The 18,107-nt window shown below is 44.2% G+C and overlaps 1 protein-coding gene across 3 annotated transcripts in view; it reads left to right on the top strand.

Annotated features, from left to right (window-relative positions):
• Window positions 1-18,107, top strand: part of LOC120947478 (uncharacterized) — a 137,417-nt gene that overhangs the window by 57,457 nt on the left and 61,853 nt on the right. For 2 of the 3 annotated variants that reach the window (XM_040362839.2, XM_049607723.1), the window contains 2 exons: window positions 4,167-4,322; window positions 16,951-17,286. In XM_040362839.2, coding sequence (XP_040218773.2) covers window positions 17,024-17,286 — 263 coding nt within the window. In that variant the 5' untranslated portion in view covers window positions 4,167-4,322; window positions 16,951-17,023. The remainder of the gene's footprint in view (window positions 1-4,166; window positions 4,323-16,950; window positions 17,287-18,107) is intronic. The other variant, XM_049607724.1, reaches the window with a different exon arrangement.

Raw genomic sequence — 18,107 nt, 5'->3', positions numbered from 1 at the left:
TGAAATACCCGTCTTTCTTAACACACTTTCTCGTGGAACAAAAGAGCTGTCCTCTGGGATTTCCTACCCAGAAATTCCAACCCAGCTCACCATCGCCATGTTGATCAGCGCCTCCATTGGGAAAAGATTATTCCATCGCCCGATTGTTAGATAAAAATGTTCGTGACTTTGCATTTGACTTCTCGCCAGGAACAATAACACGAATTCATCGCTCGAATTTCAGCCTCCGCCCGAAAAGCAAGCAAAACTCTTTCGCTAACAATCGCCCGAAAGCCTATTTCCAGGACCTTGGAATTGAGATTTGTACTGCGAATTGCAAAATCGAGCTTAAGAGACAGCTCGCACACAATTCGATCGGGCTAGAGCGGGTTTGCGCGTTGGGGCGATTGCGTTTGTTTACCTGCAAAATTCAGACGGCAGCCAGGAACTCTTGTACTGTATTATGCAAATGTCTTCCCAAACGTGCAAACACTCCAACACTCGGATGCGGCCGTTTTGTTGTACGACAGTCTGGCACCAAGGAAGGGAGAAGCGTATAGAAAGATAACTATGCTTCTGTTCTTGGGGTTGTGCTGTGCAGAGAAGCGCTACATCCGACGCTGCATATTTGTAGGATTGCAGATGAATTGTTCTTTTGTGGTGTAGCATAGTTGATGGATTCGAGCTGGATGGGGGGGGGGTAATAGATGGCAGACGAATGCAATTTTTATCATCTCAAATAAATTGCTTGCAGTTGCAAGTGTCTGCAAGCTTTATGACTTCAAAGCTGTGAGGTTTCTGATGAATGATGAACCTGATGAAGGATGTAACATGGTTTGGGTGTAATGTGATAGCTAGAAATACATCATGCTTTCTGTTGAATTTTGGTATCGTCATATGAAATATGTGGTTGATGAATGCTAGCATTCTCTTTGAAACAATAGTACAGGATTAAAAGAAGCAAAAGAACAGCGGAACTCCAATAACTGAATTGTGTTTCATGAATTGTATCAGTTGGCAGACATTTTCATTAAACACCAGGCGGGTTCAATCGCACTTAAGAGAGCCCAGAGAAGTCAGATGATGTCGATGGTAATGCAAGCAATAAAAGTTTATTTCTTTCAGCTTGCAGCTTCCCCATCATCGGACGAAGAAAAGTTGTGAAATTCGATATCGCTTCGATTGCGCGAGTGTTACTTTTAGCTAGCCAATTCTCGTTATTCTTTGCTTATCGACGCTCCCCTCAGTCTGGAAACACCATGTGCTTTCCTTCTTCTTAAAACCACACTCCGACCGATCGGACACACTGCAACGAAACAGAAACGGCGGGATGCTTCTGTTTTCACCCACTTAGCAAACCGGTGGCATCGGTCCCGACCGATCATTCCAATGCGTGACGGATGTGTGTTTGCCTGCTGAGTTTGAAGTTTGATGAACGACAAACCGGCGCATTAATTTCCACCCCAGGCCAACGACTGAATGAAGAAAAAACAAGACAAACGAACCGCTTGCACACACGCACGTTTAGCAGCTAGTGTGTCACCTGCCTTGCCGCCGCCTCCCTTAAGAAAAACTGCCGTTTTCCGGCAAGACGTGACTTATCCGAAGGGTACTCCGGCTGACGACTTCCGCGGCGCAGCGATGATTAATCGCCCACCGAACGCTGACTTGGACGTTGGTAAACGAGCCTCGAGAGCCGTTCGCAGATCCTTCTGTTTGCTGCAATTTCGGCTTGCTGATTGTTCGACGGAGAGGAAGACAGAAAGCGAGAGAGTCGGATAGGAGGAGCGTTTGCTGTTTGCCCCTGGGGTACGGAAGCACATGAAAAGGGTCGAAGACGACGATGGAGTGATTGTGAAAACGAAAAACCGAAGCCCGCCCGCTCTGAGCCCCTCCGAGAAACTCGGCTTGACGCGCGTTGACGTGATCGATGAGCATTCTTTGGCAGCAACGATTTCCGATTCCTTTCCGTGGGAGAATGAATGGGATCGGATCAAAAACATACGGCGCGCGTGTGTGTGTGTGCGCGTGCATTTGGGTGGACAAAGTGGGTGTCGAGCCGGTCGATGAACTGGCCCGCATTTCGCGGCCAATTGTATTTGAGACCGAGAGTGAGAGAGATGTGTCCGTTTTGTTAACTATTTTGTTCCGATCGATGCTATCGGTCGCGCTTTGTGTTTGCTTTGGTCTCGTTTCGGGAGCATTTTTATTTACGTCCGATTTCCCGCGGGTGCGCTTGGGATTTGTTCGGGCGGAAAGATTTATGTTCGAATTTGCTTACCTTTTGCCCAACGGATCCACCCGGCACCAAACACGGGTGCTTGATAAATGGTGCTCTGTCTGCGTGAGGCAATGTGGTGTGGCGGTAAAGGTGCAATTCGAAATGATTAATCAACTGTGTGGCTCGTGTGGCACGAATTAAAGTATGGCTGCAGAAGCTCCCTAAGCTCCCTAATGTTGGCAACGGTTTAGATCAACAAAAATCGTTTGCTTTTCACTTCATTGCTCGCATCTGACGAGCGCCAACATTAAACAAAATCCCGCTGTGTTTCAATTCAATTGCCTGTCACACGCTCGCTCCGAATTTCAATCAATATATTTTTAATCGAACCCCACTATCGTGTCGGTATCGTCGAGTCGAAAACGAGTATGAATAAAACATTTCGTCCTTCACCACCGCAACCACGGCATTCGCCATCATCGTTACGTCTGCCCGTTGTGTGTGTGTGTGGTTTTCACGATAAAACGCAATGTTTTTGGTAAACGATTCCCTGCGCCCTACGCGATATGTTGGTGTTCGGAATCGATAAGCGATTAACACATCGTCACCCACGCGTCTAGACGTAGAAATAGTTTAAAACATCATTTCCCACTCCCGCCATTCCCAAAAGTCGAACGGCTGTCGGCGATCGTTATGTGGAGCGCGTGGTACCGATTGATATCGGTAGATTTGGTCGCCCGTTCGTCAACATTGCACCGAACGGAGAGTGCAACATACTACGTGCGGATTTCATAACCTGTGCACATTTGCAAAAAACTGACCAAACCTCAAACTTCTCGTGTAGTGGAGGAGGGGGGCCCAACCGTCACTTCGTGACATGTTTATTTGTTTTCGGACCCGTTGGGATTGACGCTGACAGACGAGGGCACCGATTTAACCGGAACAAGCTAGCAAGTTCAACGTCAAATGTGCGAAATCCAGCCGGGGCAATCGGAAGGTTATCACGTTGCTCGGACGTACGATTGAAGTGAAAGAACGCGGTTCCGTGTTCTATTTCTGAGAATGCCAGGTCCTTATCGACCGTATCGATGGGTGTGTTTGGAAATAGCTCATAGAGCAGACTAGAGTTTTGGCCCAATCAAATGCTGATCGGATACAACGCATCCGCGGGAAACAGGCTCGCTAGCAATGCTGGCCAGGGATAGAGAGCAGGTGGAAAGCAAAAGACACGCTAGAACACGTTTTGGGAAGAGGTTTCTATTTCAGGTTCGCTGGTGGAATGGGCCCTGCCGCTCGAAGACCGTCACGACCGTGTGTGTGTGTGTCTCGGTGTGTTTCGAGAGTGTTTACATTTGTTCCAGTTAATATCGGAGCGAAAGATCATTCACTCCGCCGTGTCGCAGCCTTAACAAGGTGCTGCAGCAGGCCGGGCCCGATATGTCGTCGCAGTTGTCGTCTTTGTTGCGATGGCCATCTCCGGGCATCAACTTTTACCGTTTGTTGCGGTGCGTTACCGCTCGAACGAAATGCTGAACCATTTTGCTTGGCATTGGATCCGGCGGAGGGGTACATATGTCCACCCCGTTCGTTGGTTCGTTCGTTGTTTTATATTCCAGCCCCGCTGTTGGACAAATTGGTCGGTATCGTGTCGCAGGAAAGCGAGTGGAGGGGAGGGATGGGCGGGGTTGACACGAAAAATGGGTGAACTATCGTTGCCGTTTGTTAGGCGGGCGAGCATCTTCCGTGTGCTGTCAGTATCCAGCGTGATCCAGTGCCTTCGCTTGACCCTGTTGTGTAAAGGCACCGCAGCCCTGGCCGGGACGGGATGAAAAATAGCGTCTGTGTTTGGAAATGCGTTATTATTCATGCTTTTGTTTTGGGGGTGCGTTTGGGTTGTTCGGAAAGTTCAGATTCTAATGCGTTATTTGCTTTGTTTTCTTCTTCTTCTGTTTCTCTCACTCTATAGTTCCAGGTACGCGCGACAACTACGTCAGCTGCTGCGCATCAATAACGACTGGCTTCCTCCCCGTTGCGATGTAGTCATCTCTTTGGGAGTTTTCGGGTGCAACGGTTCAACTAGTGTCTCTTTCCGGCTGTGGTCTTCTTCTGCTTTCTGTGTGTGGTAAGATTTCAACTTCCATCCAGTGGCTGTGAGATGAAAAAGCTGTGTGTTTGTCAATTTATGGACTCGCCTTTGAGGCAAAAACCACGACAGAAAGGTGATTTAGTGGGTAACCTCGGTCGGAAACCGTTTGATTGTGTAAACATGTCTCGGCGTGAAATGTGGATTATTTAAAATTCATCTAAACGATGCGTCTCACTTTTTCGCCCCCAGCGAGTAGCGCTTTGATTTTGTTTAAAGCATTCGATTTTGGACCTGCGCTGCACCGATGGTTTAGGTATCAGCAACAGAAAATGCTTAAACAGCTTACCTGTCGCGTGTTAAAATCTCTATTCTGTCAAGATTTTAAAAATGTTTAAGTAACGGAAAACCCAGACATAATTGTGATGTTTCAAAGTATGCGAATCAATTATGCTGAATTGATGATACGGCTGCATTGAATTTGGACTGTAGGATAACTTATAGCCTGTAAAGACTGTAAAGACTTAACGATAAACTGAATCCAAGGTATGTTTTAATGGTGAACTCGGTCGACGATGAATGTAAAATAAACAAAAGTAATGAATAATCAAATGCTGGGAAATGTTTGTTTAAGTATAATTAAAAAAAAATATTATCTTCGAACTTCTTGTTACCAAATTGAGTTTGTTCAATTTCGCACATCAGAATATGGGTAGAGTGTAAGACTTTGAGCAGAGTATTATTGCTTGAAAACTAAACTATGACCCCATTAATACATTAATCTAGGTAAATATAGAAGTTCCAAAAGTTGTTTCAATTGAAATCTTACTCTTTGCATTTTTTACCAAATATGACAGGCAAACTGGTCAAGACGTTTATAAATAACTATGAAAAATTGAATTGGTTATCAATTTAATGAGACTCATCAAGCATGTATTGGAGATAGTTTTTCAGGGATCCATTTTAGGTTTGCATTTTAATGGAAAAGTAAACCTTTGATACAAAACAAACGACAAATATTAGCATTTGTTCATTTGGCAATGTATTGCTGCCTGTTAAAAGGGAATGTTTTCTTCATTGAAGAGCGTTTATATCCCCGTTCGCTACGTTTACCTTTCAAGCGTTCCTCTGCCACCTAAAGCGGTATGATTAACGCTTTAACCGATTGAAACGCACTATTAAGCCAACGAACAGTTGTCGAGTCTTTCTCCCAGCGTTCGTGAGCGAGCCGAACACAACGCCCGCTCATAAATTGCGTCCAAAGTGGAGTGTCAATCAGTCGAGCGAAAAACTAACAAATTTAATGGATAATTATTCTCTTGACGTGCGACAATCCAGCCATCCCGGTGGAACGTAACAGTGTCCGAGTCCATGAGCATGATTGACACGCACACGTTGCCGCATGACTGCCTGTCCCGTCCGCCCGCCAATTGCCGTCGGGTCCGGCTCAACGGGTTGTCAGTTTCGAGCAAACGAGCAAACGAAGGATAAAGATATGGAGTGGGGAAGCATCACTGCTACAGTGGGCAGCAGAAAAAACGACATAACTTCACACGTTTGGATCATTCACAACATATTTGTGGTTCGCCCGTGCCTAACTTTCTCTCCCCTCCCTCTGTGGACACTTACGTTTTGAAATCAGTTAGCGAGGTGTCTGGTGTGCTACTACTGCTGCTGTGCTCCCTCATTCGGTTCTCTCAGTCCATTCCCGATTTGACATTTATTGTTGTTTTTATTATTTCACGATCCGCCTGCACCGATTGCCAACCTCTCCGTCCCTCCGACATGTGAGTTGGAGATGGAATCGGAATGACCATTATAAAGAGGTTGGATGTACGAGGGCAGTACTGAAACGGGAAGTTGTGTCTCGCGCTTTCTGTACGTTGTATGTAGTTGTATGGAGTTAGTATGAGTATCACCCGGTTTGTGATACAATGTGTGATATATTCGTTGTACGTTCATGTTCATATCGTTTCATTTTTTTGCAATCTTTGGAATTGCGTTACTCTTCAAGATACAGATGTTGGAGTGCAAAAAAAAAATGCACAACTAAACCGCATCTTACACGATTGTGGTGTAGTTAGCGGAAAGTAGGGTCGGAAGCGAAACGATTCGATGTGAACCACCGAGTACACGCCTCTGGCTGATTGGAATGTCGGACGTAGTTCCCTGGACTGCGGGCAAACGCAAGGGACGCCGCAATGATACGCCAAAGCCAAGGTTGGGCTAAATGTGGAACATGGCACTGGTGAAATGAAAACCGGGAATCAGATCCGACAGCGGTCTCTCCCCCATCTTCCCATTCACAATCATGTAATGGAAACCGGTTCCGGGCGGGTTCCCGGTGTGGCAGCAGCAGCGTCCTACTTCCTGTGACGAGTGTGCCACCGATCGAGTGTGTTACATAAATGGCCACTTCAGGCCAAACCAGTCGGAGAAGGAAACGACGACAGCATCTCGGATGTCGCCCCCCAAACGCTGTGTTTGACACACTTTTCACACACTCTGCTCCGCGCACCGTTCTGTGGCGATGTTCTGTGGCCCGCTTACATCAAGAACGTACGTTGGCTCCGTTGGTTGGTTGGCAAAAGCAGGCGCAACCACACGGTCATAGCCAGTTGTGTGCCCAGTGGGGACCGGTTTCGGAGAGCACTTTTTTGTACGGCTTGAGCGAAGAGATGTGGATGATATCGATAAAGCGGGGAAAAACTGAGAAAAAGAGAGTGAGAAAAAAAATACATGCCAGAAGAAGCGGCAGCTTCTTGATTGGTGTGGTTTGTCCGATGCTTAAACCACCCTAACGCATGCAGCAGGGACGTGACGGCATCGGTTATTGGTAGTGTTAGACGTATCGTGTGAGGTACTTAAATATCGTTATGACACTCAGATCGATGTATATTTTTTTTATTGCCGGGCTGATTTGCTGAGCTGATGCTCAGACAGTGGCGAGATGGTGTGAGATCGTTCGAGTGCACCACATTAGAGACACTTCTTATCGGTCTTGTTTTCTCTTCGCTGTTCCATAATGCACGAGCGGTTCAGATCGTCCCCCGGGGTTGTTGGTGGGTTGGTGCATCGAGACACTCTCAAGAGGGTGATACAATTAGGAGCAAATCAAGCATCTTTCCAGCTCGTCTGTTGGAGAGGCTGCTTGGTTGATGGTAAGAATTTTGAAAATTCGATGGGTCGCCAGTGCGAGTGAAGCATAATTGGCAATTAATATGCATCGTTTAGCAGCAATTAGTTCGTTTGGATTATCGGTTTATCGGACTGTTGATCAACGCAGTTTGGCTTTTATTTGATTATTTTAGAGTCTTTATTGCCTTTTCAATACCGTTTAGAGGACGTTGAGCTTATAAAAATGCAAACGAAAAGTGCATTGATGCAAACTGAAGTGGACTTGTTTTGTCATTCGTTGTTCAATGTTTCAACAAGGAAAAAATATGAAATTTGTGGAAAAATGTCTAAAACGTCATTCATTATATAGGCCCCATAAGCACACCGTGACAGAGACAGATTCCGGAACCGTACCCGCCCGTGTTCCGGCTATATCCTGTGTGAGTGGTGGATAAATTAGAGCAGATATGGCTCGCAGCGAGATGATGAGACGGGTACGGTGGTGACCCTTTGCGGACGCATGCCAGTGTGGTAAGGAGAGCAGTGGTTTCGGGGTTTTCTCACTCGTCATGAAGTTTGCTGCTAAATATAGCCCTTTCGGGGAGGGGTATGCAGTGAGTGCGACGTGTCCCACTTGACGACAGATGCGAAGGAAATACCGGGCCAGAGCAGAGTTCCCCTAACGGGGAAACCCTCTGATGGATCAGACAGCCGGTGGTGGGGATGTCGTTTTCCACGGAATTGGAAACTGGGAAAACGTTGGTTTTCCCTTTTCAAGCGACCCATGGCATAGTTTTCATTTGGTTCGAATAATGTGCGCGTGTGTGTGTTTGTGTGTTTGTGTGTATACACCTATGGCTAGAGGCAATCGTTACATTTTGTTGCATAACGGCAATCTTTTTAAACGCAATAATAGGTCAGCATGGTTAGAGTGGGATGCAGGGAGTTTGATATTAAAGAAAAACTAGCACACACAATCTTGGCCGGGTGACACAGTGTAGAAAAAAGGAACAGTATCTGCTAAAATACATGTGTATTTAAACTTTGTATTTAGTTGTGTCGACTGTTTTTTTTTACTGTTTTCAGTGGGTTGCCTTTTTAATGAAAGACAGATGAACATGCAAAATAATTGTATTTTTAGACGTGTACATAGTTCTAGTTGGCACATTCTTATTAGTTTTTTCTTGTAACATTTACTCCAAGCGTTTATTATGTTAAAACAATACTGGATGTCCCGTAAATTGAATGGAAGAACTATTTAAATGTAAATGAATAAGAAAACAGCAAACAGCAAGCAGTGCAATACTCCCTGTTTTGTTTGCTTTTAAATAATTCTATTTTCTATAAAAAAACGTTTACTTCAACATTTTTGTACGGTGTTCCTTCACTACGGGACAGGGCCGGTTCATTACCGGTAATGGTGAGACCACTCGTCGCAATTTCATTGAAATCATATGGAGATACTAATGAGCAAGATGAAAGCTCCGTCCCGGCTGTCGTTGCATCTTCGCACGATTTGCTTTGATGCTGTAACTTTGTGCTTTACAGCACATACGCATTGCCAGCTTTTGCCATGCAGTCGTCAGGTGTGTGTTGTTGTTGATCGTTTCATTCTGTCGTTTTCATTTTGTCGAAACTTTTAAGTGGGACGTACAACTCCTAGTAAGTCTGGTTATAGCATGTTCCTGAGAAGTAGATTATCCGCTGACATTTCGCTTGGTGCACAGAAGCTTCTAGTTACTTAGAAAAACAAATCTCTCCGATTGCTAATGATTTCCTTATACCGAATGATATATGTCATTGGGAGTGGCTTAGTGATTTGTGTAATTTTTGACTCGTAACAATTTGTTAAGACTTTTTTTTACGACGCTTGAAGATCGTGAAATACTTTTCTTAGTTGTTAATAAAATATATAGTAATGTAAAAATATAAAGTCTATAAATTCAAATTGGACAACTAATCGAAGAATATACTAGTCCTTACTTTGGTTGTAATCTTGTTGCCTCGAATCTGTTGAGATTGTCCAAATAACGCTTTCGATCGCTTTATCACTAAATAATTAATGTTTCGTTGTCATTCTGAAACGTCACAAGGACCTCCCTAGCTCGCTCAGGACGATAGCTAAGCGTAATAAATGTGCCGGCTTCCAACACAACTTCGGTACAATTTGTACTAACGGCCGAAAAACGAAGCGCCGGAATGGTGGAACGTTGATGAAGTGGGAGGTGATTTTTTTCCTTTCGCATGGTTAGCTAAGCAATCGGATGCGGCGAATCTGGTGCGGCGATGTAAATCATTTCAGCGGAGAGCAAGAAGATTGTGTTAGATATTGGGAGGTGAAAAGCCGTAACGAAGTGGTTATTGTAAATTGCCGAAGGCAAACGACCAGCGGAGCGTGTCAGTGTCAAAGAGTTTTCAAAGAAGCAAACTTTCCTTTCGCTGCGTAGCTGCGTGACGACCTGTAACGGAGTTCAAGTTTTGATTTAGTCGCAATTAGATGTTTAAAATTACTTTTGCGAATGTTTCGAAGTAAGGTAACTTTGCTGCTGCGCTACGGTGTACAGATCCTGCGTACTCAAATTTGACGTAACATTGAAATTGCACGTGAATGGTGTTTTAGTATGTCTGATTTAGATTATATTTCACATGTTTTCATGTAATATTTTATTTTTGGAATAAAATATCGTTTGAAGTATTTTCAACTTCATCCGAAACCGTAAAACCGAACAGTGCCAGACCATATTGTGCTTGCCTGGGGACGCGCACAAACCTTACGAAACGGCTTTACCACATTCATTATTAAAAAATAAAAAATCTTTTATGTTCTCAATCTCCTCCCGCCAAACCAACGGCGCACGGCTCGATTACGGCCGTGTCAGCAGCAGCCGTCTACCATAAACAATCCCACAAAATACTGTTGTGGAAGAATCCGATTCGGTTCACATTCGATACTTCCGTACATCCGGAACCGGCGATGCGGGGGGCGAAATGACGAAAGGTAACGAAAAGAAAAAAGGTTCACCCCAAATGACGCCTGCAGTGAACTACATTGCGCCGCAGCAGCAGCAGCAGCACCATGGTCTTGTTAGCGTGTATGCCTTCCGCTGAATGGGGACGGAAGTATGCGCGATGCTCGATGGGAGAACTTTTTCCAACTGCCCCGCCGTGCTCCAATCGGACAGGATTTGACATTTGCCATCCGGAAGAATGCTGGGAGGAATATGGCGTGCGGGATGGGAGAGAATTCAGAAAGCTCACCGTTCAAATGGCACGGCGATGGGATCAGAAGATTACGACGGTGGGATTAGCTGGCGTGTAGCGCACCGAAAACTGTGCCGGCATATCAGGTCGACTCTTTCGGCGGCTTAGCACCAGTTTCGTAAGCGTATGGTTGTTGACATTTGATCCGACAGGCAGGATTGCTCCGGTCTTATTGTGCCCTCTGTCCTATGTGTATCTCACTTACTCTCTAATGCTATGTGGAATTCTGAAACGCCAATCAGCCAATGGTTTGGTAAACTGGCTGTGGCCTTACTTAGGAATGTAGGATCCATGGCCGATCGTTGGGAGGAAAATGTTTCGCTAAAGTGTTTGTTGGAAATTTAAAACGAAATTTATACTCGCATACGCATACGCGACACTAATGTAACATTCTTTGATTGTTACATTGCATCAAGTGTCGTATGTTTCAAGGAAGAGCAAACGTACCTTGGGTCATACATGCTCAGCTTCATGGTGTCTTGTACTATTTCTGCCGAAATCATGCGTCTTATTAGGACTACTGCGAAAGCCTTACAATACGTTACTTTTTATTTACTCCATAATGACATCCTGCCGATACATTAGCCTATATCTTCTTGTAGTGCTATATTTTTTCGCTGTGTCAAGTTACACGTACAATCATAATTCATGTAAATGCTATAAATACCCGAAATGAAACAGGATCCACCACAACCTCCACAAAACATGCTTGTCATGAAGCTTTGCTTTTATGCTATAGATCTTCATTGTACTGTAGCGCACGATTGGGGAACATATTGCTCGACCAATTCTTGAGATCTAAATGCCAAACATTGCGAACTCGTAAAAGAGCACATAAATTCCTATCCAATGAACTTTGCACTTATATTCAACAAAGGTTCAAATACGGCCCTACACTCTCTCTGTCTGTCTTTGTCCTTCTCTTTCTCACTCTCTTTCTCTCTCTCTCTCTCACGCTCTCTTTATCTCTCTCTCACGCTCTCCCTCTCTTTCTCTCTCTTTCTCTCTCTCTCTCTCTCTCTCTCTCTCTCTCTCTCTGTCTCTTACTCGCACACACACACATATGCACCACCCACGGAAAGCGAATGTTTTCGACAGGGAAAATTTAGAATGTTCGCTGTTTCGTGATAGAGTTGTCCGCCAAGGCGCGGGCCTAGAAAGGACTTTCAACGACTTTCGCTCATGCTGCCGGACACGTACGGCTTCCACCGCACATCTGCGCGTCACGGCCTCGTCACACATCTGCGAACTTTAAATTCTTAGCTAAACGAACGAAACTTTGTACATTCCTCGTTCGTCGTGCTGGTGGTTTGTTCGCGACGGTGAATTAATATCCTTACGCAAAGTTTTCGTTTGGCTCCGTTTTGCGACAGCACGCGGCGGTGGTGGTTTGGTAAACCCCCCCCCCCCCTTCCCCTCGGTGTTGGAGACCCTTTTGATGGATCGGAAAATTCGAACATGACACGTTTGAATGTGCCACCCTGCGGGAAAGACAGGACTTTGCAGCGCGTCACGAAGATGATGTGCGGCTTTGGAGGCATCTTCATCGGAGTCGAGCGCAGCTAAAGCTCACTGTCGAATTCATCCTCATGGTCACCGTCGTCTTCAGGCTGCCGTGTGGAATTTCTGTAAAAGTTTTCGGCATGACACCTACGGCAGCTTCGTGCGTATCTCCATCGCCACCGACGGGCGGAAGTTCGGCCGAACAATGTCATGTCGGGAGGAAAAGCTTTTCCCACTGTTGGAGCACCGGTGGCACCACACTACCCAGAGCCGGGAAGCGTTTATTAATAGGATCGCACATCCAGCGTGACTTATATCTGCCGGGCGGGCTGGAAAAGTTTTTGGAGCTATAACAAAGTACCCAACAAAAAAAAAATAACGACAACCAACTACAAGAAACTCCGTAAAACACCTGGCCTGCCTTGCCCCCTGGGGGGCTAGGAGATGCTTTAATTGAATGTCATCGCGTCGTCGCGATGGGAGCCTTTCGTGCGACAAAATGTTAAGTGATACAGGTTGTTAGGAGGGAAACTTTTGGAGCTCCTTGGTGAGCAATATTTAGCCCCTAAATAGGCAATTTTTTTTGTACTTTTTCGTCTAGAAAACACTCGATGCTGTCAATTTTGGCTAAGGTCAATATGGGAGGCTCGATTTATGTATTTGAAAAATTTTGGCTATTTATTTCCAAACTTTGGTGTCGGTTCTTGTTGTATACACGTTATTCAGTCAATAAGTCCTAAATTTTACATTGTGTAGTTATCGGGTTAAGGATTGATCAATGTTTACCGGATTTATATGACCAATTTAGCTTCCAAAATGCAAGATCTTAACATCAACCTATTAGAATCCTTCAAATATTTTAATCCTTTTAATACCTCATATCAATATTATGTTGGTAAGAATATCCAGAACACAAAAAACATGTCATAATAATTCGAAGAATTCATTCATCGGAACTAATGAATGGAGTAATGACAGAAATTCAATTAATTCCCCAAACGACGGCTCACACATCAAATTATGCCAGTAAAGTTGATAGCGGTTGATTGAATATTCATGTGTTCCGAGAGGCTTGCGATTGCTTATGCACATCACAATCATGAGATGGTACCGTTTGCGAACGTTGTTACGAAAATAACTCGCCGATGATGCAGAAACTTGTGCTCATTTCATGCGTTCAAAGAGAGCGCCTACTATCGCACTGCATCCCAAAATGTTCCGAAAATTCTTCGCTAAATGTCATCAGACCAGAGAGATGTAAGTAATTGCCGGATTCGAGGAAAACTTAAGGAATGAATTTTTCCAATAGCTTAACGAGGAATGATGCATGTAGCCATTAAATGTTGATTTCTCCACAATACTGCTACCGTTAGCCAAGCATGGTTTTGATGGGTGCAATGCAGTTTTACTTTTTGAGATTGGCTATTGCCGGAAAAAAATAATCAACGGTCAATTTTATTTTTCTTGTATTAAATAAGATTACACTTTCGGTCTTGTTAAGTTTGCGTTTGATTTGATTTCGTTTATTTGTTCTTTTTTTTGTTCAAGAGGAATGGTCCATAAAGGCCGTATTGCTATTTATTTGTACTTAACATTGTTTATTGAACTTAAAAAATCGAACAAAACAATTTTTATTGCATGAGCATATTTTTCAGGATGAAATAAACTAGCCTGAATTACTGATGCTAGTTTGACTTGGCTGCCCAGTGTCAAACTCCATTTATCACAGGTGGCTAACATCATAAAAGCCACCTAACATTATTATTTTTAAAATATATATTCATAGTACCTAGATTTTAATTACCATACAAGTTTCAATTCGGTTTGAGAATGCTGTTCAATTATCTTGTATTTTTTATATCGGCATCCCATAGTCTTATCGTGTACAACATTGCATAATATGCTTTTCATACTAAACATGTTCTCGTACTTGACGGCAGACCAACTTGATCGGAAATTGAAATCCCATCGGTGCTGTGCGGTGACTCTCTGTACACTACAATTCGGTGGAATGTCGTTGGTAAATGGACGTAGGAAAATGTACTTGTCAAAACTCGATTTCGATTTAGCAACCACTTCTTTCAAGTCAAGCTACAAATAACCGCAGTTATTGGATGCCGTGCTTTCGGTCATTGATTTTATGATTTTAGGCGTCAAGGTTGCAAGCAAAATTCTAGAGCATGAATTTAAAAACCGCATTGCATCACAATTTCAACCAACAAAGCGATGTTTATTTTCATGTACAATGTGCTTTGTCATGAAGAAAATCAGGACTTTCACTCCGGTTGCTTGCTAACAAACATGTTGAACTTGTTGTTCACATTTCTAGCCGCATTTCTTTACTGAGTACTATCATCAACATTAGCGTCATTATCAGCGTAATCATCATCGCAATCATTTCGCTCATTTGAATGGATAAACAAAAGCGTAATTGTTGTAGTGGGATGTGGGCACCAGACGAAACCACAATCCATGGGAATGAAGGGTCAATCGAAGAAAGAAAAGATATTCTTTTATTCTAAATAATCCCTTGCCGGATCTACGCGAATGCGACGCACCGGACGTGTAACGATCTTGATTTGAACCGGCTGCCCGATACGCAGGGCCGACTATTACAGTCATATTCCAAGTTAAACTGACTTGAAAACAATGTACAGTAACGATTGTTTATTCTGTTGAAAACCGCCCGCATATTGGACGAATATATTTTTTTTCCATAAATGATGTTGCACACTTTTCAATTGTAGTACCATTTTCTCAACAATAGGTATTGATAACAACAATTTCAACGTCTACCACACCATATTGCATATTAACCACTTGGCGTAATGAATAAAAGCTCTGTGAAAACCCACGCAATTCCTACAAAATGCATTTTCTCGTCTGACTGGTTTGCGGTTTGCCATGAAGTGGCCAACCCTTGTGCGAATGTGCATTGAGAAAGCAGCAATATGGGCAAGAAGCTCGCCAAATAGTCGGAAACAATCTCTCATCTTCGCAACACTCGAGCCTTTCTTTAAAAAGCATTAAACATGAAAGTTGCGCCCGGCAGGAGGTTGAAACTCATCCATCACCATCGCACGGACGAGAGCTGGTGCTGGTTGCGTTGCAGGGCGTGAGTGTGACTGACAGCGGCTGTGAAGCGCAGCTGTTGCACAAAACTCAATTGCTTCGCCCGTTTCGAAGCTAAAAGGCTTCAGCTGTGGGAGGCTGTATCCTTTCACTCTTCTGCACCCGATAACCCACACACACACAGAGGCGTGGGAGAAAACAGTTTGTGCTATGTAGCCGAAGACACTGCCATTAAGGCAAGAAAAACGTCCTATGCGAGTGGATGGAAGATGCCGGAAAAGCGTTCGTTGTCCGGCTGGTATGCGCTAGAATTCAATTATGAAGACAGACATCCAGTAGATCCTGCTGCCAAGCACGCTCTGCTTCGTGTTAGTGTGTGTGTTTTTTTCTACAATTTTCTGAAGACTCAACATTCCAGTATTTATGTCTTCGTCATCAACGCTCAACCATAATTTATTTGTGCAATGCACGTCGCTGGGTTTAACCCTGCTGCTGTGGGCTGCTGGAAGTGTTGTTTAACACACTTGCAGCAATAGTTTTACACTATTTATTGTACCATTATGCGATACATTTTTAACTCTACACAGACATACTCATCTCAGAAGTTTCTGTTGAGAATTCAATGTTTTGTTACAAAAGAAAATAAATCTTATTCTAATCACTCATCACCGAAGGGTTAATGAAAAACGATATGGATAGTTGAACTGTTCTTTTGCTTTAACACTCTACCCACCGCATGGTTTGCCATTATTTTCACCTTCTATGTGATGCTGCTGTCAAAGAGTTATAGTACACGAGAAGCATAACCAAAAAAATAATTCTCAAGCGCAAAGCTTTTCTTTGCTTTTGGAATGGCTGTTTCTGTCGCATTTGTTTTAGCAAAAGCAAAGACGGTCGAAGGTTTCATCAAGCGCGCGGCACTATGAAGACATTGCAATTATGATTGTCATAAACAGTTCTCTCACTTGGGCCGCTTGCGATGCGGCTGCATTCAATGCGCACGGTTCAATGGCACACACAAGACAGATGGTGAATGAGAAAGAGATCTACGTTTGAAGGGAAATGCCCACCCAAACGTCGGCCATGAATGCCACATTCAATTTTCATACCAGGTCGTTGTCTGCTTAACGATTTGTGACAGGACGTGTGGCTGGCAACTGGGCTGATTGTGTTTGAAAGATTAGGTACAGCTCGGTTGTTATTCAGACTCTGGTGGTGAGTGGTGCGCTCACTAGTCTCGCATCGTTAGGCGAACCTTTCTTGTGACATGGTGTGTTCCACGCGGTGAGCTGATAAGCGCTCGCTAGAACAATACACACGTACTCCGTATGGCAGTATTATGCCACAGATTGGAATGTGTTTAATGATACATATGTTTGTGATTTAATTTGATCGATTTCCTTCGACTCGTGTGGGAATTTGAGTGAAACCATCTAGTAATCTGAACCAAAGTGAAGACTTTCTGACACTGTCACTCCTGTGTGTAATTTGTCAGGAACTGTGCTTTATTTAACATGAAATAGAGACAAACACTCTTCTGGATTAAATCAGCTAAATTTAGCTTTAACGGCTTTTCTCTTCTGCAATCTGTTTATTAGCCTTTAATTGGTCAGATCATTATCTATTAATTGTACCGCTCAGCCCATTTCACGTTCTAACTTTCTTTTACATTCTTGTTCCCCTTATCTCTTCCCCGTTTTGCCTGCAACAACAGATAGTCCTTTGGTTTCTGCTTTCGCTCCGATAACGACGTCGAACGTCGTTGCCGGGACGTCGACCGCAGCAGAATGCTCCTGCAACCCGGGCCAACGCTTAGCACCGAATATCAGCAGCAGTCGCAGCAGCAGCAGCACCAGCAGCCGCACCAATTTCAGCAACATGCACCGAACCTACTTTCGGCCCAGCAACCCTCGTCACTGACCTCCTCCTCCAGTGCCTCGTCGACACCGCCGATCCAGGACGTGAGCCGCTATCTGGAGACGCTTCAGGAACAGCTGAAGGAAGGCTGGACGGCCCACACGGCCAAGGATGGCCGTCTTTACTACTGCAAGTAAGTACTGGAGCGAAACACGAACGGCGAGATCTGTCCCCGGCGATAGTAGTGTCCCTTGGTTGGCTCGGGTGGGTCGGACTGTCGGACCCAATTTAATAGAGCTATCCATGTTTATCGGATACATTTGTCAGCCCGTTGCTGTCCCGTTCGAGGGTTATGTGAAAAGGGAACATTAATACTTATATCTAACGCACCAAATTGGACGGCAGTGGATCATATCGTAAATCTTCTCAGCTCTTTACCAGTTCCAATTGGTTGTATTTTTCGTTGAAAAAAAAAAATGTTTTATTTAATTAATTTTGTCAACCAGGCAGTGTGTTTCTTTGGAAAAATATAGAAACCGTTTTTCATTCATTACTCGTGCGAAGAAACGCTTTCCTGGAAGGAACGTTTTTAATGAAATGAAATGCAAAAATAGAGCGACAGTAAAAAAAAAGATAACAAACGTTGATTGTCCCATCGCGCGGGCACGCGATGTTACGTTCTCCACGCTTAAGCGCATTTCCTGCACAAATAGAAATTTCATTCCCATTCACTTCACCCAACCGTAAGAGCTTCAGTCATCTTTTTTGCGCAAGTACACCCTATGGTACCGAGCGAAAACTTCGTACAGAGCGAGCTCGTTCATTCCGATCGGCTGGCTGACTGCTGGTGCACGGAGGGAACTAACCAACCGCTCAACCGGCAGCCAAGCGACTGTGGCGTCTCCATCGCTGCTCGGTTCGCGAAGTCGAGAATGTAATACTTGCATGCAGCGAACCTGACAACAAAACTCAATTTATAAAACTCTTTCAATTTAATTTTCCTTCCGCACACAA

The sequence above is a fragment of the Anopheles coluzzii genome, chromosome 2 (assembly GCF_943734685.1).
Source record: "Anopheles coluzzii chromosome 2, AcolN3, whole genome shotgun sequence".
NCBI classification, from domain to species: Eukaryota; Metazoa; Arthropoda; class Insecta; order Diptera; family Culicidae; genus Anopheles; species Anopheles coluzzii.
This window is presented reverse-complemented; position numbering and strand designations above follow the sequence as displayed.